This window comes from Siphateles boraxobius, unplaced genomic scaffold, assembly GCF_051911475.1.
Source record: "Siphateles boraxobius isolate OS27281-9 unplaced genomic scaffold, OSU_SipBor_1 5, whole genome shotgun sequence".
Classification (NCBI taxonomy): domain Eukaryota; kingdom Metazoa; phylum Chordata; class Actinopteri; order Cypriniformes; family Leuciscidae; genus Siphateles; species Siphateles boraxobius.
The window spans coordinates 17,308,401-17,333,757 of NW_027509141.1; the positions used below are offsets into that span (position 1 = coordinate 17,308,401).

Sequence of the window (25,357 nt, forward strand, 5' to 3'; positions counted from 1 at the left end):
TAGTCAAACACTAATTCACAGACTGCCTATATTATGTAAAACTGAATCAAATTAAGAATGTCCTTTTGGGAAATAAACAGAGACAAAATTCAACTCAGACTACAGAAGATCCACTCCAGAGAGGATATGGCTGATTTTTATTGGCACCAAAAAGCATTTGGAGGGTACAGAATAAAGACAGATAAGACAGCGGTGGCCTTGGTGATGATTTTTGACTGGCCCAACAGCACTTTATTTAACCTTCATTAGCTTTTGGCTGCGAAAGCAACACATAAAACACAATCTTCCTAATTTTTTGTCTCAATTTCAAAGATGAACTGGTACATTGGAGTCTGAAGCTGATCTTAAAGGACTCTTCCCTCAGATATTTTATGACAAGTATCTTTAATCTTGCAATTGTACCAGTGACAGATCCTGATTTGTAGACTTCTGCAGGGAACTAAAACCGATCATCTTCGGCTGATTTTAATTGAAACACTATAAATTAACTTTATCTATCTTCACGTATCTTCGGGTTCTATAAGCCATAGTTTTCTAGTTACTTCTTAGTAGGGGTGGGAGATCGCATGGATCTTGGTGGGGTGGGGGATCTCATGGACCTTGGTGGGGTGGGTGATTTAGGAGCTGGAGTTGGAGTGGGAGACTTCACAGAGGGAGGTGGAGTAGGGGTGGGGGACTTTATGGAGGGCGTAGGAGTTTGAGGAGTCGGGGTCTTCACGGACTGTGGAGCGGGTGTAGCTGGCTTGGGGGTGGGGGCTGACCTGGACATCTGTCCCAGTTTGGGCTCAGGGATCTCTTCGCCTTGTTTGTAGACGCTTACTGTGATCTCCACAAATTCACCGCCGTACTTGTTTCGCACATTGATGCTGTACTTTCCAGAATCTTCCACGTAAACACTATTGATTGTGAGGCTGGAAAACTTGCCGCCCTCGAAGGTGATCTTGAAGCGGTCGTCGGACAGAACTTCCTGCTCATTCTTAAACCAGGTGACCTCTGGGCTGGGGTCACCCCACACTGTGCAAGTGAGACTCAAGCTCTGCAGAGGTGAGAGGTCACAAATTATGTGCACATGTATTGCAAATTAGTCCATAAAATATGAACACTTTATGAAAACACAGTTAACTTGTGTATATATTAAAAAGAGATATCAAGTGTAGTTCTAGTGAACATGGGAAAAGTAAAGGAAATACTACCTTCTTCTCCATAATGGTGACAACATCTGGCAGGCCACCTACCACTCTACCACGGTCTACAGAGGGCAAATAGTACATTTAACATATTTGGACACCATTTCCAACATTTTTTGGAATAATGTCTATTTAATAATAAATAGGCTACTTCCACTTGTATGAAAATTTGGGTCATAGTTCTGACATCTGAACACATACCTAAGCTAATTTAAGGATATTATTTTCATTGCACAAAGCTTTATGCTCCATTAAACTGCCTGAGTTCAAGTATGCATGAATACAGGATTAGACCCTTATTAATGTTCCATTTGACCGGTTCTCAGAAATACTCACTCTTCTCAGCGAAAGCAGCAGCTCTAATGAAAGAAGAGGAGAAAATATTAGTGTTGAACATCAATAGGAAAAAAATAGGAGTCTGTAAAGAGAATGAATTGAAGCAATGTCGATTATCTTACTTAAGTCTTTGGAATTCCGCATAGGCATCAGTGTATGCTGTTAGAATGGAAGAAAACACAATAAGTAATACGTTGCAGAATCCATGACAAATAATTGTTTCCATAATAAAGACAAAAAAAACTTTATCAATATAGTTTAAAACACATTTTAATATATTGTGACAATATTGTTTTAAAATGGTTTGTAAAAACTTTTATTCTATTTATATATATTTTTTACCCATTATCATAACTGTTCTGATATGGAATAGAAAATGTTACAAAAGGTTTTTCTTTTAATTATCATATCAGAACAGTTTTATTACCCTGTAATTTTTACCCAGACTTTATGCCCCAATCATAGAAAATAAATGTGTATTCAAGTATTAGTATGTATGAATTGCATTTTTTTATGTACATTCTGAGCCTATAGCATTCAGCAGTTCAGTCTCCACTTGCCTTGTCCAGAAAGGTCAAAAGTACGAGAGTGTGGCTTTTTCCCATCATGAATCTCAATGGTATAATGACCCTTTTCCTTATCTGTGGGCTCACAGATCTGCATCCAGGCCATCTCAGATGTGCCTCCAATTCTCATCTTCTCTGAGGAGGAGATCTTACTATCTCTAAAGCCAAAACACCAAAAGAAAATCTCTTCAATTGGCGATAATAACCCACCGAACAACATTGTCATGAACATCATTTCAGCATCATTTGATTAGTATATTCTGAGTCTGAAATTCTGAACAGATGGATGATCTCTTTTCATGTGGATGTACCTATGAAACCAGCTGGTTTTCATCTCCTCTGTGTAGTACTTCATGTAGCATTGCAGTCTGATACCCTCTGGTGTGCACTGAAGAACCAACTCAGAGGCAGAGGACCCTGTCGTGAAACACAATACAACAATAATACTATACTTATATAATGTGTTAAACTAATAGTAAATTAATTTAATGAATTCTGCAAAGTCAGATTACATTTTCATAAAATTGTCCAACTTACCAGCAATACTGGCGATGGCATTGATGATATCCTCAAACACTGGCAAAAAATAATACAAAAAATAATTACATAACATGACAATTAATGTTTAAATATAATTTGTATATAACATAATGTGCTTATTTGCACACACAATATACCGTTCCAAAAATGGCGGTCTCTTTTGTTCACTTAAGGCTCTTAAAGCTGCCTTTATTTGATCATTATATTTAAGCAAAATACAGCAAAAACAGTAATATTGTAAAATATTATTTTCCTTTCAATATGCAAAAACATTATTGTTGAGACAAAACATTATGACCAACATTATACATGTCTTTACCATCACTTTTGATCAATTTAGTGCATCCTTGCTGAATAGTAAGCCATGTATTAAATGCTTAAAAAAATCTTATTGACCCCAAACCTTTGAACAATAGACTGTATATATATATATATATATATATATATATATATAATTATTATTGCACTCACACTCACTTTATATATATGTATATAAAAAATACCTTTGCCAGAAATATCATAGACAGAGGTGTCCTTTCCACGGTCATCGCCCAGTACAGCTTTGTAAATTCCCTGGTCTTTCCTGGAGAACTATTGGACCAAAATAGTTCCAATGTAACTGAATAGTTAGATTTATGAAGCTCTAAACTGTTGAAAAACCTTAACTGCAATTTTGTTAATGCTTTATAAAATGTGATCTCTGGAGTGCTGGTGATCATACCATGGGGATTGGAAGGGAGCAAGATCCAGACATTGGGTTGGGTGGAACGTCGACAGTTATTTCTTCATCTTCTTTAAACCAGGAAAATGTTGTCTCTTTCTTCACATTGGCCAGCTACAGTGTAAAAATATGATAAGGATAATGATATGAGACAGTGATATCAACTTATCAGTCTTTCAATTGTTGTGTTGCATTTACTTTGCAGACAAGCATCACTGTGCAGTCATCGGTCACATGGAAAGACAGGTATTCTGAGAAGTGAGGGCCTGAGAGAACCAGAATAATGTAACGAATTAATGAAAACTGGCCACACAGTGCAAACAATATTGAGATTTTTGGGATATGTGTAGCTTGACAAACCTTGTTTTCTGATGTGCTCTTTTCTCTGGAACTCAGCCTCTTTCAGAGCAACTTTGAATGCTAAAATTAAAAAATACCAAGAACATTTGCTTACAGAAGTTTTTTAGTTTTATATAGAAATCCCATAACTGCTCTGAGACTGGACGCTGTTAAGCCCTTACCGTCTCCCACAAGAACCAGTGAGCTTTGGCTTTTGGCCTTGCCATCGTGGATCTGGATGGTGTAAGTGCCTTCACTGGCTTTGGTGAAGTGCTCAACAGTCATCTGGATGATTCCAGTGGATACATCATGGCTGATTTTGCAACCCTAAACAGTAAAATCAGTAAAATCAGTTTAAATACATTTTATACTGTTTTAAATGGGACTAAAACAACAACAATAATAATAATAAATAACTGTAAACAACAATAACTGTAAATAATAACAAAAATCACAATAATAATAATAAACAAAAAATAACTGGCTGTGGCTAATGTTGTTAATATTTGTAAATGAATTTAATATTATTATTATTATCTGCTGCTGTTATTATTTACAAATAATAACAACAACAAATAATAATAATAAATAATAAGTGGCTAGGGCTATTTTGGTTCATATTTGTACATTTATTAGTAAACAATGATAAAAATGATAACTGGGTAATTTTATTGATTATTTGTAAATGTGTAAATTTATTAGTATTATTTTTAAATAACAATATTAATAAACAAATAATAATAATAATAATAAATCATATTTAGTTAATTATTTGTAAATGTATTATTGTTTATAAACAACAACAATAATAAATAATAACTGGGTAATTTTGTTAATTATTTGTAAATGTATTATTATTTGTAAATAATATTAGAAACAAACAAATAATAATAGTAATAACTGACTGTGGCTAATTTGGTTAATATTTGTAAAAAAAACAACAACAACAATTACAACAATAATAACAACAATAGCCTATTTTGTCCCTTAAATTAAAAAAGTAATTTTTTGGGGGAAAATGCTGTTATATGTCTTCTGAGTGATTATGAAGCTGTGAAGTGTTTGGCTGTACCTCAGCACTCGTGACGGCTTTATCATTGACGATGAACCTGTAGTTGACAGAGGAGGACAACTTCAGAGCCTGGACCCAGAAACGCACATGACCCTTCTCCAGAATCTCATAGTTCAGCTCCGTCTTCAGTGGAACAGCTGATAAAAAAAAAATAAAAAAAATAAAAAAACACCAAATTATTCTTAGATAATCATAATGTTAATGCAATGGCAATCAAAAACATTCATGAACAATCCACAGGCAACTCACTAGGATGTCTGATGTTGTAGCTCAGATCAAGCACTTTGTTGAGCTCTGTAAAAGAAAACAGGTATCATTTTTATCAAACTTCATCTTTATAAGTAAATAAAGGAGATGTGTGGAATCTCATCTCTGACCTTCCTCATTGACGGAGTAACTGGATGAAACTCCATCTGTATCGGTCACCGCGACAGAGTAGATGCCCAGATCCTCCGTCTCAGGGTTTACAAATGTCAGCTTTGACCTTAGCAGAAAACGATGCAGCTTTTTAATTTACACCACGTTATTTTTATGCTGTGTTAATAAAAAGTCTCATGACTATTCCTAAGTATTTTTCGATTTGAAAAATCTGATTTGCTCAAGCTCCCCTGAGGGTTAGGTTTTAGGGGTGGACCTTCATGATAGCGTTTTATCTTCAAATCACACGTTTTCATACGAGTCAGATTGTATGAAATTGCCAACTTGTTCAATACTTACAAATTCTCATGCGATTGGGTTGAATAAAATTACAAATTCACACAGAGCAGACATACTTTCTTCCAGAGGACGTGATGGAGACCCTGCTTGATTCGGTGATTTCGTTGTAGGACTTTGACCAACTGAACTTAGAGGTTTCAGAAACTTCACAAGCTTCAAAGTTCAGGAAAATGTCTCCAGTCTCTTCATCCACACCACATACGATCTCCTTTGTACCTTAAGAAACAAAATAAAGAGCTATGTATCATAATCCACTTTTTGGCATACAATGAAAGTGTAAGGTGAACCCATTTGCCCCTGGTTCTCATCTGCTTTAATTTTATGGAAAACAGTAGTTTGGACCTCCTGCTAAACATCTTTTTAGTTCAACGCAAGAAAGAAAAGGGGCTTTCGGACTGGGTAGTTATAGGAATGAGCCACCAGAGCGGTCCCCCAAAAACTAATGTTACCCTAGGGCCATTTTCCTGGTTGCATTTGCACCACCAGTATGAAGTTACGTAAGCTGGCAAACAACAATGTCCTGAGCTTCCATGTTTGTGGTGTTAAGTATATGTAAACTGTACGTTTACATGGCTTTTTAAAAATGGTGAGTACCGGTGTTTTGTAAGGCATGCATTCGGCCAATCAACGCACACTTACGTCACTGGTAGCTCCTAGTGTGCTGGGTTAGACCCTACACTGAAGTTTGAGCTAATTTAATCCCACCAAATGGCATTCCTATAACCAAAATCATTCACAGTTCCTGCTGAGTGAACATTACAAAAAGCAGGTACTTCCAGCAATAGTCATAGGAACAATAAAAATGTTTTTCAGGTGCGAAAGCCCCGAAATACGGGTTTGGAACGATATCTATATGCTGCATGTTAAAGAATGGTGGTTACCTGGCAGTGCTTTTGCACATACGGGATCGGACACATCTGAGGCTTTTCCAACACCTTTATCATTCACAGCACGCACTCTGAACACATATGACGCTCCAATCTCTAGTCCAGTCACCTACATATCAGAGTATAAACATTTGAATACTGATTCACATTTATTTACGGTCTTAGCTTCTGTGTTGTGCCACTTCTTTAACTGAGAGGCTATTTGAAATTTGTAACAAAATGAGTTTTGTTGCATACCTTCAGGTAACAATGCCCCACTGGCTCAGCATTCACAGTGACAAAATCTGATGAGCCCTTTTTAGCCATGTCCACAAAATATCCAGTGATGGGACCCTCTCCGCTGTACACAGGGGCCCTCCACTGCACCAGGATGGAGCTATCCCGCACCTCCCAGAAACTGATGTCATATGCTGGGCCTGATGATAAAGAGAAGAATGATCAATTTAGACAATTTATCAAGCTATAAGCAGCTCTATTGAAGACAATAGCCTTGTTATTCAGCTCGAGTCAGTTATTATTTTAATTCAATAACAGTGTTGATGTCGCAAATTTCATCCATTTTGAAAGAAAAAAAATCAGCTATAAAGCAGAAGACAGTATGTCATTATTCAGCTCAATTCAGTTTCTCATCCGATTAGCATTTAAATCAGTAATACTGCTGGATATTAACTGACGGTAGTATAGTGGAGTAAACGGGGTACTGACCAGGCTCAGCCATTGTCCAGGCTTCACAGGCAAAAGCTTTGCTGGGCTCAGATGGCAGGCCAACTCCGGCCAAGTTAACAGCCTGAACCTTGAACTCATAGAAAACGCCACCGGTCAGATTCTCCACCTGTGAAATACAGGCCAATCCGGGAAACACACACCAAAAGTATACATTTAGAGTACATTTTTATTCCATCAGTAAAGATTATTTTCATATACAGAGTGCTTTAAATACAGAATAAATATATTCATGTAAAGCGTACCGTGAAGACCCTGTGGACAGCCGGACTCGGGCTAACCTCCTTCCAAGCAACCGATTCTGCCTCGCGCTTGTCCAGGTAGTAAGACGTGATCTTAGAGCCGCCGGTGTGTTTGGGGCGTTTCCAGGCCAGGGTCATGGAGGATCCATTACAGTTCAGCAGACTGATGCCGTATGGGGAGGAGGGAGTAGCTGATTATGTGGGACAGAGAGAAAATCATTCAGCGAGACGAATAAAGGTCCTGAGGATCACATATAGCATAAGTGACTGGAGCCATCAAATAATGATCAGGTGCAGTGATTAAAATCATTTACTGTGACAGCAGAATCACTTAGATACAGTGATATTGTTAGAGCGATCGGTTACGGTTAGCATACATAAATTCACAAACAGGCTAGACTGTCACTGTGCCTCTATTGTGTATGTCAATGACTTTACTGCATACTGAGTAAAAGAAGAGCTGATTTTATTAGGCTGGTGTGTAAATATCAGTGGATGTGTTAAATTACTTTAGAAAGGAAATATATCACATACATACATACCATACTCCACTGCACCTGCTGTATAAGATAACACAGGTGTTTTTATGGCTAAAACACTTGATTTAATTGTGTCTTATAAGCAATTTTACATGTCCACTCATTGCATGGTTTCAGGTTTTTAAAATCAAACTATAGTTACCCTGATAGAGTGTTTGTTCATCTGCAATATGTCTCTGAGACGTCTCCTGTCAGATGTCATATAGACATTTAGAAGATGTCTTTAAGATGTTTACGGTTTAGAATGTATGTAAAACTACTCTTTCCAAGATGTTTATCAGATGTATTTACACTGCAGATGTTTTCCAGATCAGTTTAATATATATATATATATATATATATATATATATATATATATATATATATATATATATATAGCCTTAGAATGATATACACCTTCAATATTATACTATATGTCCTCTGTCTGTTGTTGGATACATCTGCAAATTTCGCATCTGCAACTGAAAATGTATTTTGCATAATGATACATCCACGCCACTAGGTGTCAGTATAAACCACAAAACCACTGTTGTATTCTGGCCAGTGGAACAAATTATTATTAAATTATTTAAGTCACCAATGAATCTCTTATAAATTATAATAGTCACGATTTCGGTTAATTATTTGTCTTATACTAACTTTCCATTCCTTTTATTACTGTTTTTATAAAGCCATTACAACGACGTCAGTTGTGTACGTACAAAGTGCAGCATCAATGAAGAGGGGAGCAGATTCCTGTGATTCTTCACTCAATCCGTAAGCATTCACGGCTTGCACACGGAACACGTAAGTATCTCCTGGGACCAAACCATGGACCACAAACCTGGCAAATGTAAGTCCAGACAGATAGGTAATGTAATGTAAACCTACTTTCAGAAACCACTGTAAGAATTATTAACTTTGGTGTGACAAGGTTTACCTTAATCTGGACATTTTTGTGTTTATTTTACCTGGTGTGTTTGTAAGGTCTGTGGTTACAAGGGAACCAGGTCTTGGAGCCGATCACAGAGGCATCTACATAGTAACCCATCAGGTTGTTGGTATGTTTTGGGGCCTCCCACTGCACAAAAGCAGACGTTTTGGTGTTTCTGGAAGCGATTACCTGTCCCGGGGCAGAGGGGACACCTGCACAAACCAAACACACTATTTTAAATCAGATTCGTCATAAGATTTTGCCACAGATTTAATAGGGAGTGAACTCTGCCATGCTGAAAGTGAACATGTTATGGTGGACGGATGTGGAACTGAAACAGCAAATGTGAGCCAAACAACAACAAAGTGGAGGGGACAGCAATGCATTTCAGATCATAGTACTATTTGACACTTTCAGCGAGAAGTGATTTCCTTTTCGCGAAACAGAAGGCTGTGAAAGCATAAACATACATACCAATGTTCAGGACAATACCTGCAAAATACAGCATGGAAGTAGTTACACAAGCAGCATATGTAGAATTCTTTGCACTAAACATCATTTTAATGATCTTTCGAACAGTTTATTTAGCATATTTTGGCATCAGACAGTTAGACAACCACAACAGCAGGTCTGTTAAGTTGCAGTTTGACAGTTAGGGCCTTCTTACCATAAGGGTCCACCTTTTGGATGGGTGCTGTAGGCTCTGACGGCTCACTTGAGCCATACTTGTTGATAGTGATTATGCGGAAACGGTAAGATTTCTTGTCCTCCATATCGAAAACAGGGTAACGGGGGGATCGTAACTGGACCGCAGTGTTGACTCTCTGCCAGATGTGACTGTCACCTTCACACTAAGCCGTGGAGAGTCATAGATGACCATTATGAGGAAAGTTTCCCCTTACAAACCCAGGAATTATGGGATAAACAATCTATTTACAAAATATGATGACTCACAATGTGCAATTCATTTTCATGTATAAATACTTTACAATATTACAAGTTTTTTCTTGACTAATAACTGTTTTAAATGTAGAATTATGTTTCTTTTACATTATTTAACATTATATTAGAAAAAAGTCAATTTTTACAGATATAAAAGTACAAACACACACACCTTCTCAATGAGGTACCACACAGGTGCCCGTCCGCGAGGGCTAGGTGGTGTCCAGCTCAGAACAATATATGTTTTGTTTATTTCTGTAGCATGCACATTGGTGGGTGGACCTGGTATTGTAACATACACTAAACAGGAATAAATCAGATGTTTATTTATAAAAAAAAATTCACATCATCTACTACACTCTTATTCGCAGTGTTGGGGGTAGCATAAGTAACTTGAGTTATGTTATCAGATTACTTTTTTTTACAACAAAATAGAGTTAGTTTTCAAATAAGTAACGCAAGTTACTTTGTATTCCCATTTATTAACCTCTACTGTACATCTGTGAATTTGTAGGTAAAAGTAGCGCAAATGTAATGTAACACATTGCTTTCCCTAAAAATTTACCAAGTAATGCAATTAGTTACTTCTTTAGGGGGTAACACAATATTGTAACACATCACTTTTAAAAGTAACTTTCCCCAAACACTGGACTTAGCACCATTGTGTTGAGACAACATGAATTTTTGGCAAAATAAATAAATAATTATTAGGACTGCTAATACACTGACAAACATAGTACTGTAGAGAAAGAACTGAAAGTCATACAGTATATTACATGGATTAATTGAACTGTCCTCAGAATATTATGTGAAAATTGTAAGAGAAAGAAAATAAATTTGAGCCAAAAATTCAGTTTGTCATATCCTGGTGAATTAAAAATTTTGATTGATCACACTGCATTAAAAACAAACATTGTAATATGCTGAACTTTAATTAATTGGATTAATTTAATTTAGATGGATGAAATTCATTTAGCGGATTATTTCACTCATTTATTTGCTGGTTAAAGTCAATCTGAGAAAACATGTTTGGGGTTAAATGCAGTGATGACGATAAAACGGCATTTTTACTGGTTAGCTGGTTAACAAGTTAACACTTAATATGTAACTTAATATGTAACATTATCTATCATAAGTTGTTATTATTATTGCCACTATTTATTCGTTTGTTTTTGCCGGGGAGGTCTTGGTAGCTAAATGTAGTTATATATTTTATTATATTTGCAGTTTATATAACCTCATATTAATTGAGAGATAACATGTAATATCTTTATTTTAAAAAATAATTTGTTTAGGACTATTTAAAATGAATTAATGAAGTCAAATAGGTGATTAAAATAATGAAAAACTTGACCAGATACAGGACACTTTCCCTTATCCATTCATATAAATTTTAACCTAAAATCTAGATTTAGATTAAAAAGGTGTCATACCTTTTTCTTTATCCTTGGTTACAACGCCATGTTGATATCACATGCATGTATAAGTAAGTATTGTCTATCTTAAAAAAGAGATTAAAGCTTCATGTTTACCATATTCTTTTTCAATAATTACTACATGGTATGAATGAATGAAATGAGTGTTAAGTTGTAAAATACTTTGACAAAGACAGCATGCAGTATAGGTGGATGGAGAGCGATGATATTAATGGCTCAGTGAAACCTGAAATCAAATGTACCTCCTTGTAGTTCCTCCTGTCGAATCGCAATGTCATATTTCCCTTCGATTTTAATCACTGTTTCAATACATAAACATAATACTTCATTTTCCCATCAGCTTGGGTGATTCCATTTGAACACATTAAACACCAGACAGCATTTAAGATCATCACTACAGACGCATTCAAGGTTCTGTGTGCGATTTATGAGTGTGCATAATAGCAACTTACTGAATGCATTTCAAATGTGACACCAAATATACATAATATGACTAACAGTTAATATATAAATATAGAAATGCATTATTGAAGGCACTTGAATCGCACATCTGTGGAAGTTCTCATTGCACAATGAATTTGGAGCGAAACAAACTGAGCATGAACAGTAGGAAGGAAAAGCACATTGCTGTTTCCTGCACACTTACCGTGTCTAAAGATAGAGGTGTCTTGAGCTTGAAGATCAGGCTTTTGCAACCAATCTTTTTGCTCCCATTCAATAACAACTCTTTTAACGTGTGTGGGCTATACTGGTCCTGTTTCAGCACAAGATATTTTTATCTGCTGATAGTTTTTTAGTCCTACCTTCAACATCACTCTCCACTTCTGCAGAGGTCACTCCACAGGACATCCTAGAAGGCAGACTGATGCCATCTTTGTTCACAGCCCTCGCTCTGAAGTGATAGGAAGCACCCTCGGTCAGGCCGTGGACGGGCAGCTTACACACTTTCACAGGGGAGTCATTGCACTGGACCCAGTCCTTAGTTCCTGACTTACGTCTGCCAAGGTAGTAGCATGCAAAAATAATTATGAATGTAAATTATTTTATTTAAAAGAGGTATAATTATTTAATTGAATTTAATTACAAATCTAAATTATTTTTTTATTGAATTATTTTTTAAACATTTTAGTTTATTTAATTTGAATTATTAAAAAATAAATTGGCTTTTGTTTAGATTGTTTAACTTATTTTCAAATGAATAATTACAATTGTTTAATGGATTGAAATGATTTATACATTAAAATAAAATCTATTTGAAATCTATGTTTACCTGTCTACAAAGTATCCAGTGATGGGAGCCTCATGGGTGGTGTTTGGAGGTTTCCAGGAGACCAGGACGTAATCTGCATTGGCATCAGAGACGGTAACATCCATGGGGGCTCCTGGGGCCCCGGCCACTGTGGGAGTGGCATCTGTAAAACAAATACATTCACACATTTATAAAATATCAAAACATTTATGAATCTCTTTTTCATTTATGTGCTACATTAAATATAATACCTCTATGGAACACCTAAGTGGAAATCATAAAGGAAAAAATATGAGACGATAGGAAAAATTAGATTTCAATGCCTTTGCGTTTGCTCACAAAACGTTTGCGTAGTCCCGAAAAGCTTTGCATTCGCTAGCAAAACTTTTGCATTCCCTCGAGAATATTTTTTTCCCGTCCAATCACGATTTATTTCCATCACCGGAACTTTTTTAAGTCTCCCAAGAAACTTTGCATTCACTCGCAAAACTTTTGCATTCTCTCGGAGGAACACAAAAGTTTTGCAAGCAAGCGCAAAGTTTATTGGGGGCACATGAACATTTGGGAGCGAATGACATAACACGGAAAGATCATTTTTCTTTGCATTAACTCGCAAAATGTTTGCGTTCTCACACGAAAGTTTCTCATGGGAACAGAAAATGTTGGCGAGCAATCACAAAGTTTCTTGGGGTAACGTGAAAATTTAACTTATATCTCATATTATTTCCATCACCAGAACTTTCGCATTCTCCCAAGTACGGAGTCCCTAAAGGAACATGATGATGGAAAAAAATTAGATGAAAGGAAAAATGATATGTAATTGCTTTTGTGTTCTCTAGCAAATGTTTTGTGTTTCCCTGAGTTCTTTGTGAGGCAACACAAAGTTTCCTAGGGGACCGCAAACGTTTTGGGAGGGAACTTAAAGCTACACGGGGAAACGCAAAACTTTTGCGAGCGAACGCAAAGCATTGAAATAATACTTTTTTCTTCTATTTTTTTCCATCATCATGTCCCTTTAGGGGCTCCGTACCCAATACACTTTTGTGTTTATTTGAAAACTAGTTTCTCCCATCTCATATTTTTCCCTTTAGGCGCTCTGTATTCTTCTTAGTTATTTTAGGAATGGTTAGATTCCTCAATGCATTTATCACTTTTTTTTTTTTTTTTTTACCTTTAACAAAAAGGTAAGCGCTGTGTTCTGTGGTTCCATCCTTGGTCCAGAAGCGGACAGTGTAAAGACCCTCATCATCCTTGTTCAGGTGAGGAAGAGCGAGCTTGGCGACTCCACCACCAATAGACATCTCAGTCCACCTGGATGCCATTAGCAAAGTATCTACACACATATGTAAAGTGTTAATATGAGTTCAAACTTTTTCAGTGGTTCTAAACTGAATGAGAAATGCAGCATCTCACCATCTCTGTACCACATGACCTCAGGTGGCAGGTTTGGCAGGTCCGGCACCACCACATAGTTGGCCACCAGACTAATAGACTCTCCCTCGGTACCAAATGTCACTCCAAAAGAGTCCAGCAGGGTCACCTCAAGCTTACTGCGATGAACTCTGCTGAGCAGAGGAACTATAGGAGAGACAACAGAAACCCAAGACCCCCTGTTGATCAGTTATGATCCATAACAAACCAAACCACATTATTTGCTTGTGCAAAACATGTTTATTAACATATTATTACTTCAATGAACTCATTTTATCTGCCTTAAATTAATACATTGTTTAAATGAATACATTATTAGCTTACTGTGTGATTTGTACAGTACATGTACATTTCTGAGATACATAACTTGGACAGTCACCTCTAATAACAGATCACTCTTAATTGTAATGTAGACACGCATTTTCTGTAAAGCTGTTTTGAAACAATATGTATTGTGAAAAGCGCTATACAAATAAATGTGAATTTAATTGAATTTAGCTAATGTTTTATTGTGATATAAATCTATTAGATAAATCCTGATATTTATTTATGCATTTACTTATTCCAACACATTTTGATGAATTTGCATGATTGTTTTTTTTTTTCATGGTTATTGGATTGCACTCGCTGTTATCAATTCCTAACCTACAGGAAATATTTTAGAGCTCAAGAGTAATGAGAAAAATCACTAATGGGATTTCCATGACTTTTAAATATTTAAATTTAATTATAATTATCTAAATATTAATTTCTATGACTTTTCATTGTACTCATAATAAGAGTTACAAGAGTTTAAAAAGTCCTATTTATTTATTTAAAATTAAATAAAAATTTATTTTCTATATTTATTTATCAACCATACTTTATTTTCTTAAACCCCCAAGAGGTAAATCCCTCCATCCATGTTATAGTAACGCCAACTGTTTTCATATATTTATTACATTTCATATCAAATTTCATATAACAAAGCAAATTGTTCTATGCATACTTGTCCACATAACAGAAATTTAAACTATTAGAATAACTTAAGGATTAAGTAAATATAAATGCACTTTTTTGTTTGTTGACAACTCTAGGAGGTGTTTACCACACTGCCTTCTGTTTACAAGGGCAAATGAACCATGGGGGGAAAAATGTGAAATTGTTTCCATGTCTTATCAAGACTTAGCGCCTGGAACAGAACAGATATTCATGGCTCATGATCTCAAGTAAGGTCCTTCAGACCTGGGCGTCAGCCAATCACAAGCTTCATCTTACCTTGTCCTGGCAGATGGGAGAGCTCTCCTCCCCCTTGTGGCCCTACATGGAAACACAAGCGAGGTAGATCACTAAAAGAACATTTACCAAAAGAGAATGAGAAAAGATATGAAGAGACACTCACTCCTGACACAGACAGTAGCCTTGGAGGTGGCCTTTCCCTGTGGATTGGTTGCCACGACACTGTACACTCCAGAATCAGTAACTGCACATCTGCAATAAAACAACACAATTTCACAACGTCAGTCAACAGACTGAACATGAGTTTTCTAACCAAAATATAGTTTATAGTGGCCATATGGAACATATTCATTAGAAATCAGATTAAAGGGATAGTTTCGCCTAAAATGAAAATCCTCATTTACTTATTGTTTCAAATCTGAATAACTTCCTTTCCTCTGTGAAACATATATTTCAAACCTATATTTTCACATTTCTGAAATATATTCAGAAGGATGTTGGAACCCAGTTTTGGTCACCATTGACGTCCATTGTATGGACAAAACAAACAGACAAAAATTAATAAATTAAGAACACAATTTTGGAATGAGAGCAAGTTAATGACGACAGATTTTTTTGTTGTTGTTTTTTTTGTTGGGTGAACTAACCCTTAAGGAACTAGCAAGTTAATAACCAACGACATGAACACAAATAAACTCATAAATAGTATTAGAGAACAAATTCCATTTTTGTAAGGTGACTTGTTAGATCATTTAAAGGTCAAGTGTGTAATTTCTGTGCCTCTATTTTGAACAGAGTTGGAAAAGAATGACTGTGTTCAAAAAGGTTTCCCTGAACACTCGCCATCTCTGTCATTGGTGAAATAAACTGATAGCCACGCCCCCAACTCACGCCATTGGTTGAGCCACTGTTGCTATGCTGGGTTGGTCAAAATGTTAAAAAACAAAACACAGCTTTTTAAAAAAGGTTTAAGACTTGTTTTTGGCTAAATCATTTTACGAATGTCTTACAATTGTCTATGCTTATTAAACTGGGACAAGAAAAGTATTTAAATGGACTTCAGCATTAAAGGTGAGACAATTTTTTTGCTTTATGATCCGCTGTTGGTTGTATGGCTAGTTAACAGGGTGGAAAACGTGTTCTATGTGGCCCTCACACATCTTTCATGAACCATTTGGTACGAGTGGAGAGAATTCTGCATCCAGAACATGATCTCACTGGGCAGCAGTGTGCTGGTCTCAGACATGCTGTGCTCTCCTTGAAGGAGTGTGAGCAGAGCACCGAAATGTGACCTTCAGTCCCTGTGGACTATTTTAGAGCCACTCCTTTTCCTTTGCAATGCATTGGGCAAGTTTGTCCTAACTAAGGACATTTTCTTATGTATTTGCATTTTGTTTTGCTCTGTGAGTTGTAGTAAAATATGCAACAAGCTTTTTCTTTTGAGAATGAACGAGTGTCTGGTTAGATCAAACGGTGGCCACTGCGATGACCTGTGATCTCTGAGAGGTTTTACTGTAATGGCGGCTCTGAGTCTTCACTGGCGTCAGGCGTTCCAGGATCAAATGACGCATAGCTAAGTTGAGCAGAACCGACAGCTGAGACTTCTTCAAGATGAACCTCACTGGGACTAAATAGGAAAGTGTCGCTTTTAAAAGCACTTCATTCACTTTCCCAGGGCGTTACAAACAGGGAGGGGTGAGTTGCGCTCTTCCATACAGTGAAAGTGAATGGGGCTCCAACAAAGTCAATCTCCAACAATGAAAAAAGAATAGATCATAAAAGTAGGTCATATGGATTGTAGGCTACATTAAGCTATATGATAGCTTTGTGAGAGTGAACCAATGAAATTTAAGTAATTAGACAGTGACAAATTTGCCTTGAAAATTTTGCTTCACAGTCATGGTCATCATTTGCACTGTAAAAAAACATTCCATTAAATGTATGAAAAACCCTCAGCTTTTATATATATATTTTTTATAATTATAATTTTTTTATTTTTTTATTATTATTTATTTATTTTATTTTTTTGTGTGACATTGTTTCCCAAATTACGGGAGTAGAGACTTTGTTTTTGTTTAATGCCATGTTAGCATTGGGGCAAACACAAGGTAAAAAACAAGCAAATGAAACAATGTAACACATGGTAAAAAGGTAACATGGCAAACACAAGGTAAACAACACCTTCTGTACTTTTACTGTTTTTCATAGTTCATAGTTTTTTTCTTAAAATTACCTGCATTTGACAGTCATTTACTGTGAAATTACATACAAACATGAAATTACATGCAATGTTAAACTATTAACAATTTTTTACAATACATGTTAAGGCAACTTACAGTTAACCAACTAACAGGTTTTTAACTGTAGCATTTGTCTTACTCTTTAAAAACGACAAACTTTATTTTTTACAGGTCACCAGGGCTTGACATTACCTTTTTTTTGTGGCTAGTGGTTCTCCAAAGCTACTAGCATCAGCATTTTCACTGGCCACAATTTTGACATCAATACCATGGGGGAAAACTGCTATATAGATATTTTAAAATGATCTCATAATGTTTTATATTCTCTCATTATTTGGTAGCAGGTATATTAGGCTGCAGTCACTTAAGACATGACACATTGTACTGTTACACATGCATTTTCTTTTCTCAACTGTTTACGTTCACTGAAAACGTAAATGACTGTGTTTATGTAAATACTCTCCAAGACCGGGATTTTTACATTATTTTGTGTGTGTTTGACTGTTTAAGTGCAAGAAGCAGCAAACAAGAACTCAATTTAGTGTTGAGAGGCAGCTTTATGTGTGTGCACTTTGGGAGTGAGCACAAAATCTGCGGGAATGAGTAAAATTATGCGCAATACGCGCAATCCCACTCCGAAATTCAAGCCCTGTAACTCTAACAATATTTATAGGGAATGAAACGAGTGAGAGAGGCGAGGCGGGTTTGTGTGTCAACTCTCTGTATCTATTCTGTGGAAAATGAGTCAAGTTCGGCAGGTCACCATTCACTTTCATTGTATGGAAGAGAGCAGCTTGGACATTCTTCTCAATATCTTGTTTTGTGTTCCATGGAAGAAAGAAATCAAATGGGTTTTGAAAGACAAAGGACGAGTAACTATTGAATCCGAGTTCTCTTGGAACTAAAATGTGCTGCTAATTCATGTAAGTACAGTATGTGTAAAACAATATCTACTTAAGTTGCTTATTTTGCAACTATAAGTTAGTTTAAAATGGAAAAAGGAAACTATTAGAAGCCTACTTGTAAACTGAGGGTGTGTGAGGTCATACCTGCTAATAATCAGACTGTGAACCCCATATTTGTTCTCAATTTTGTACTTTCCAGGAGCACTCAAGGGTTCAATGGCAACATCATTCCTATACCTGCCAATACAGAGAAATAAAGTTTAGTTGTGCTCAATTTTAACTACATCAGTGAGAGAGCCAAAGTACAATAACAGTAAACACATGATGGACCTCATTAATGAAGCATGAGCAGAATAAATGCATCTGACAATTTATTCAAGCATGGTTTTAACTAACAATTTACAAACAAATTTCTTCTCATGTTTCAATGTTTTTTTTTTCTCTCAGAATATTCAAATAATATTACAAACAGTTTATGTTGTTTAAAGTCCCCCTGTAATGAAAATTAAGTTTTTTAATGTTATATGTTATATCTATGTGTGTTTTTTTAATATGCTTTAAGACAAACCATGTGCAAATTCATAAGTCAACACCATTGCTGAGTTTTTTCTCCTTAAAACTGCAGTGAACCAAAGACAGTCTCAAAAACAAGGCTTGAAATCGCTGGTGTTTCTGACGTCACAAACTACCTTAACCAATCACATCATGTGTGATCGCCAACGAGTGGATCTCTAAGCTGGTGTGAGTGAGTGGAGGCGGGGCTAATTTGCATACTCATAGAACCAAGTATACTAAATGGGTGTAGTGTTACATTCCAAGCTTTTTTAACGCATGAAGACATTTTTTTTAAGGAAAAAACTTTAAAATATGTAATTTTGGTGATCAAAGATGAGTTTTAAGGGATACAACAGGGGGGCTTTAAAGTTTGAGTCATCTAATCATAATCAAAAACAGATTATGGTTTTGGAATTTAAAACGGAAATCCAAACCATTTGACAATGGGGTTGGGTTGGCCGGACACAGTGCAGAACAGCTTGACGGGAGTCTTCTCCCACACAGTGTGAGATCTCAGACTGACCAGGAAGTCCGGTGCTTTGGGAACCTCAGCAGGAACGTCCTTCCTCAAAGACATTCCCTTCACCTGTAAAAATACAAAAAGAACAGAGTAAAGAGCCAAAGGTTCTGCTTTTTGACGTTCATTGTATGGACAACATTGTTAAAAATATCTTCTTTTGTGTTCCAGGAGGTTTGGAACGGCATGAGCATTTTCATTTTTGGGGTGAACTATCCCTTTAAAGGCATTTTGTAGAGATATTCTTCCAGGAGGTTTAAGAAGATGATCACCTCTCTAGTAATCTCGATATTTTTCACTTGCTCATGTGTGGCCACTTTCATTCTGTGCAGCTCCTGCTGCAGATTAACCAAATCTCTTCCAAAGTGAGCCGCCATTCTCTGATACTCCTGCATGCCCTCGGGAGCCCTGCGCACACACAAAAAATGACATTCCATTCTGTACAGGTTTAGTCTTAAGAGTAAAGTGACACTATCATTTTTTGTCGTCTGTTAATATGGAAGTGGGCTTCTGGTTTTCTCTTACACTGTCTTTAAATAGCCTTCTGAACTGTAATAGATGCAGGAGCCAGTAAAATCTCACCTCTCCCTGAAGTCTGGCACTGTGTAGGCTGGTTCCGCCATAGCCTCAGTGGCCTGGACCTGCTTCTTCTTCACTACCTGAGAACTTGATTTCCTGACAAACACAACAGAACAGCATTTGAGACATGTTTGCATTGTGTGACAGCAGGTGTGAGCAGTTTGTTACATTTCACACTTTGCCATAATTTTTCTTACAGTATTGAAGGATGGATTATTGATTTATTATAGTAGTATAGTATATTTTGGATTTACTATATGGTGGTTATTATTATAAATGATGAAGGGCAAGTGCCTAAACCCAACAAAGCCCAGCCTGATCAGGAAACCATTTTTCCAAAAGACGAACCTAGCCTAACCTTTTTTTAACAGTATTTCTAACATCACTTTCATAATTTGAGTTAATTAAGTTTGGTAGCAAATTAACCCTTGTAAAAAATATAAAAAAAGAAAGAAAAAAAGAAGTGACTTAATTGTGAACTTGTAGTGTCCTTCAAATTTTAAAAGTACAGTACATTTAAAAAACTCAAACTGACCTGGCAGACAATATAATTTGAATTGAATAAAATTAAACTTAAGTGTACTTAATGCTAGTACATTTTCATGACTTTTAAAAAGTGAATTTTGTAATGTCAAATGTCTAGTAATTTTAAGTGTATATTAAGTACATTTGAAATCAAATTATGTTATAATAATATTTTGTCGTGCTTTAAAGAACACTTATTTTGATGTGTTGGCTAACATATGAAAGCGTATTACATTTAAAGTTGATTTAAATGTAAATCTTAATATAAGTGTACTAAATTACAACTTCATCATTACAAATATATTTAAATACATAACAAGTTTCAATTGAAATGACATTAAAGTATATCTCTAAGACAATATAAGTTATGAAATCACATGTAAAAATGTACTTAAGTGAAAGTAAAAAAACAAAACAAAGTTCAGTTAATCGCATTTAATATACATTTAAACTATAATACATTATCATTTCATTTAAGTGTCCAAAATGCTACATTAAGTTTGCACAATACAGGAAGCACATTCATTTATAATTTATTTTTAAAAGAGTTCTTAAACAACTTTAGAGATCTAATAAGCTCATGTGAACAAATGCTAACAGGAAATGCTAAACAAATGCAGCATGTTTCATTCAACAGCGCCAACAAAGCTTTAGAAACGGCTTTAATCTTGCACTGTAAAAAGTGACCAGCCGACAACTGAAAAAAACTGAGGAAACCCGTTGCCTCAAAATTAAGTACAAAAAATTAATGCGTAATTGAAAAAATTAAGTTATGGTGAATTGTCGAGTTCACATAACCTAATTTTTTCAGTTACGCATGAAGTTTATAACTTAATAATTTTAAGGCAACAGGTTTCCTCACTTTTTTTAAGTTAAGTCAACTGATCACTTTTTACAGTGTGTCTTCAACACAAAATAAATTAAAATATGTAAATAAAATAAAAACATGTTTAAAATGGTGATTAAATGGTAATTAATCTGTTCTGCCAAGTATGCTGTCTGGATTCATACAGCAAATTATTGCAAAATCTTGAGGGCCAAATTGATTACAGCAAAATAATCAGTCCCTGTAATGTATGGATTGGTAAAAGCTGATTTATTCATGCTTGTTAACCTGAAGGAAACAGCCCCCACACTGAAGCAAATCTGCATTTCTCTTCACCCAAAATGTGAACTGAATACAAACCATTTTCTGTCTTGACAGCTGAGAAGCTTGAGTGCCATGCTTCATATCATATTTTCCTACTGTACTGTGAAGCAACATTTTCTCCTTTCTCACGACTGATGCATGACGTAACCTTTAACTGTTTACAGAGCACACAAGCGTTGCTAATCTTTACGCCTTACCGTGGGTTCAAATCAGCCATCTGAGTATCCAATCAGGTCACTTGACCTTTAGATGTCTTATGAAGCAACAAAGAAAGCGACATTAGCATAAGCGAAGGCGTTCTTCTGGCCAGCTAAAGCCTCTGAGCAAAGCTCACGCCAAGGCTATCCGTATGCTCGGCCAATCAAGCTGAGTTTAAACACATCCATCCCATACCTTGAGTGATGGACAACATGTTTTGAGCTTTGATGTTGCGTTTGCTCCTGCCGATAAATTGTTATGGCCCTCGCAGGCATGTCGGGAACACTCTGAAAAAGACCTAATGACCACACCAATACTCATTGTGCAATCTAAATCACCTTTAAAAGGGTTCATACTGGACAAAATACAGTCAAGAATGTTGAATATGAATATGGAACAGAGCTAGTGCTACTATGCTTGCGAATACATATTGGGAAATATTTTTAACTCAGGTTATCATGATATGCACAAAAGCTCTTCATTGGCATCAATGGTTCCATGGAAACATCCACGAAATCTTTCCATTGCACAAAAGGTTCTCTAAAGCGGGAAAAAGGTTCTTTAAATAATTCAAATTTTCTTCACTCTTACAATAAAAATGTTTTTAAAGAACTTTTCACTGAATTTGGGATAACTGCAAAAAAACATATTGGATTTTTTTATTTTTAAGAGTTTAATTCATTAGTAGTAAATAAAGGGAAAGTAATAAAGGGAATAAGATTATAAACACAATCCCAGATAAAACCAAAACCGAATATTGCCTGCCCAAAATAAACCATGTTTTTTTACTTTAGTTTTTAGGTGTTTTTACATTGTTTTAACTCATCAAAATAAGTTAATCAATTTTCAACAATTTTTAGTTATAGATCAACAAAGTTATAGATTCAACTCATGTCAGTTTAATGTAATTTAAGTTGAAATTACTTAAACATCCAAGTTGATTGTACTTTTTTTTTACTACAGTGTACTAGTTATTGTAAACTAGCACCCAAACCGCCTCTACTCACATTCCAGCCCATCAGCAACACCCATGAGCTCAAGTGCATCACATTACATGCAGAAAGTGAAAAGCTGACCCAAGAATAACTGGCACAACATATGGACACAAACACACACATCTCAGAATCCAAGTCGGAGCAAAAGAATTTGAGCAAAATCCCTTAGATTTGACCTTTGACCTGCACATAATATGACTATGGCGACAATGTTTCATGTGGAAACAAACAAATCATTAAACAAATTAAGGATTTGTGCATATTTCTGCATTACATGAACTCTTTAAAATTAGAGCTCAACCTGTGGGAAAGTAAATACCATTTCCCCCCCTCACAAAAACGAATATTAAATATGGAAGAATCAAAAGTGACCACAGACGTTTGGTTATGATCTTAAGTCCAGAATCATGTCACACACAGTCTTTCCCCCCTAAGTATTCAATAATATATCTTATAACAATATTCAATTCGTATATGTGAATTACACCCAATATGATAATCTGGGCAACGTACGTGTCCCAATACATATCTGTTAACAGATTAATAAAATAAAGCTGCACTTACCCCAAGAGAAAAGAAGAGCTTTGAGTGTTGGAAGAGCAGCCTGAGAGCAGTTGGAAAGCTCCTGCTGATGGAACAAAAATAATGCGCTCACTTAGGGAATGCCTTCACTCAGCCACCCCATGTAAGGATACTCTTGAGACTATATATAGCATTTACCTCAATTTTTAGACCATTTTACCGACTGAAAGAGGACGAGACAACATATTTAGTTTAACAGGGGTAAATGTTCATTTGTTTCTTTTTAACTTATCTGATGATTCTTGAGACATACAAATAGGGTAAGATAGGATTTTACCTGGAATCACAATCTAGAGGGATCGTAAGCATGTATACCTCCTCACTAACTTCTAAAGGAGAGAAGCACATTCATGGCAACTTTGAAGTTTAAGTTCTGTTCAAAATAAGAATCTTTTAGCCCTCTGCACAATTTTGAAAGACGCTTCAGTTTGTAAATATATTCAAAAAGCCGTGGGTTGATGACAAGACAATTTCTTATCAGCTTTTAAATTTTATTTTCAAAGAGAAGTGATTTCCAAAATGATGCCTAAGTCGGCATCTTGGGAGCCCCTTTTTAGGGGTTTAATCTACCCTCCCTCTTACTGGGCTACAGTTGCCAAAATGTATTTTTAACAGGAGATAAAACAGAGAGAGACTGTAAGTGACACCCTGCAGTTACAGTACTGCTATAGAAGACATTAACTAATTAATGGTGCCTGTCAAACCCCTGTAGATGTAGAACAAGACCACACACAAAAAAAAAAAAAATTCAGAATAATGATGAGCCAAAACATCATGGCCAGTCACAGGTGAAGTGAAAATCGTTGATCATCTCCTAACAAGGCCATATTAAGGTCTGGGTAGATATTAGATGGTAAGCAAACAATCAGCTCTTGTACTCAACATGTTGGATGCAGGATTAATGATCAGAGCGATTTTGACAAGGGCCAAATTGTTATGGCAAGCCCACTGGGTCAGAGTATTTCTGAAACAACAAGGCTTGTGTGTTGCTCCCGGTCAACAGTGGTGAGAATTTGCCAACAGTGGTCCGAGGAGGGACAAACATCCAACCGGTGAGGCGCCCAAGGCTCATCGATGCACGAGGGCAACGAAGGCTACCCCATCTGGTCTGAGCCAACAGAAGGTCAACTGTGGCACAAGTCATATCAAAATCCTAATGATGGTTATTGGTGGAATGTGTGCTGCCTATGTTGCTGCAAAGCTGCAGACCAATCAGAGTGCCTATGATGAACCCCGTCAACCGTCAAAACGGTGTACAATGGGCACGCGAACATCAGATCTGGATGAACCCTGTGTCCAGCCATTCATGTGGAAGTACATTTGACATGTGCCACCTGCCTACCTATCTACATTATGCTTTTTCCATACACTGTACAATGCAATTTACTTGCATTGTATAACATTCAGTTTAGTATGAATGACATACAACAGAATGACATCCAAGCCACCTTAAAGATGCTCTAAGCGATGTCGGGTGACGTCCCTTCTTGTTGACGTTTAAAGTATTGTCAAACAAAACGGAGACTAGCTAGACCCTCCCTCCTCCTCATCCGCGCACTAACCCCCCAAACCCCACCCCCAAATCCTTCTTGTCGTTTATTGGCTGGAACAGTTTGTTATGTTTCGTGGTGCGGGTTAGCCCAGTTTGTTTTTGTTGCCGTTTGTGGAGCCTGTGGTGTCTGCAGAGACCACGCTTATTTGCAGTGTGTTCAGGGGACAGGCAGCTAGCGGATAGTGAGGAGATGTTTGCTGTACGTGATAGAAAATGTTTTGGTCTCAAAAAACGTGTGACATCGCTTAGAGCACCTTTAAGTACATCTGTTTAATTTGTTCTTCACTTTAATATTCTATTTGCCCTGAACCATTAGTTTCCTATAGTGTGAATGACTTGTGCATCAAATACTGTCTTTTAGGCAGCCTGGATAAATACTAAAGCAGCATGTAGATACTAATGAATACTTTACTAAACCTATGAATTAATTTAACACTGTGACCCAAAAACATTTCAGTAACACTTTATTTTGACGGTCCCTTTAGACGTTCGGTTGACTAT

At 36.3% G+C, this 25,357-nt stretch overlaps 1 protein-coding gene across 10 annotated transcripts; it reads right to left on the reverse strand.

Moving 5' to 3' along the window:
- Positions 1-109: 109 nt before the first annotated feature.
- Positions 110-23,843, reverse strand: myom2a (myomesin 2a). 10 transcript variants are annotated; one of them, XM_077203040.1, is made up of 39 exons: positions 23,582-23,832; positions 23,443-23,467; positions 23,287-23,350; positions 21,923-22,025; positions 19,858-19,950; positions 19,548-19,683; positions 19,193-19,344; positions 18,348-18,440; positions 15,222-15,310; positions 15,098-15,139; positions 13,823-13,987; positions 13,581-13,742; positions 12,431-12,572; positions 11,964-12,157; positions 11,403-11,459; positions 9,897-10,024; positions 9,450-9,633; positions 8,820-8,994; positions 8,571-8,692; positions 7,334-7,521; positions 7,071-7,197; positions 6,603-6,781; positions 6,360-6,474; positions 5,535-5,694; positions 5,139-5,245; positions 5,011-5,055; positions 4,762-4,898; positions 3,872-4,016; positions 3,711-3,770; positions 3,549-3,616; positions 3,351-3,464; positions 3,133-3,220; positions 2,627-2,665; positions 2,401-2,506; positions 2,084-2,247; positions 1,646-1,682; positions 1,524-1,546; positions 1,194-1,249; positions 110-1,036 (listed from the first exon to the last, which is right to left on the reverse strand). In XM_077203040.1, exons 4-39 carry the CDS (start codon positions 22,000-22,002, stop codon positions 539-541), a joined length of 4,470 nt encoding a protein of 1,489 aa, XP_077059155.1. In that variant the 5' UTR covers positions 22,003-22,025; positions 23,287-23,350; positions 23,443-23,467; positions 23,582-23,832; the 3' UTR covers positions 110-538. The 10 variants fall into 10 exon arrangements, with proteins under 10 accessions (XP_077059155.1, XP_077059152.1, XP_077059150.1 ...); XM_077203037.1 differs by lacking the exons at positions 23,443-23,467; positions 23,582-23,832 and adding an exon at positions 7,873-7,890 and having other exon boundaries at positions 23,287-23,405; XM_077203035.1 differs by lacking the exons at positions 23,443-23,467; positions 23,582-23,832 and adding an exon at positions 7,873-7,890 and having other exon boundaries at positions 8,820-9,012; positions 23,287-23,405.
- Positions 23,844-25,357: the final 1,514 nt, after the last annotated feature.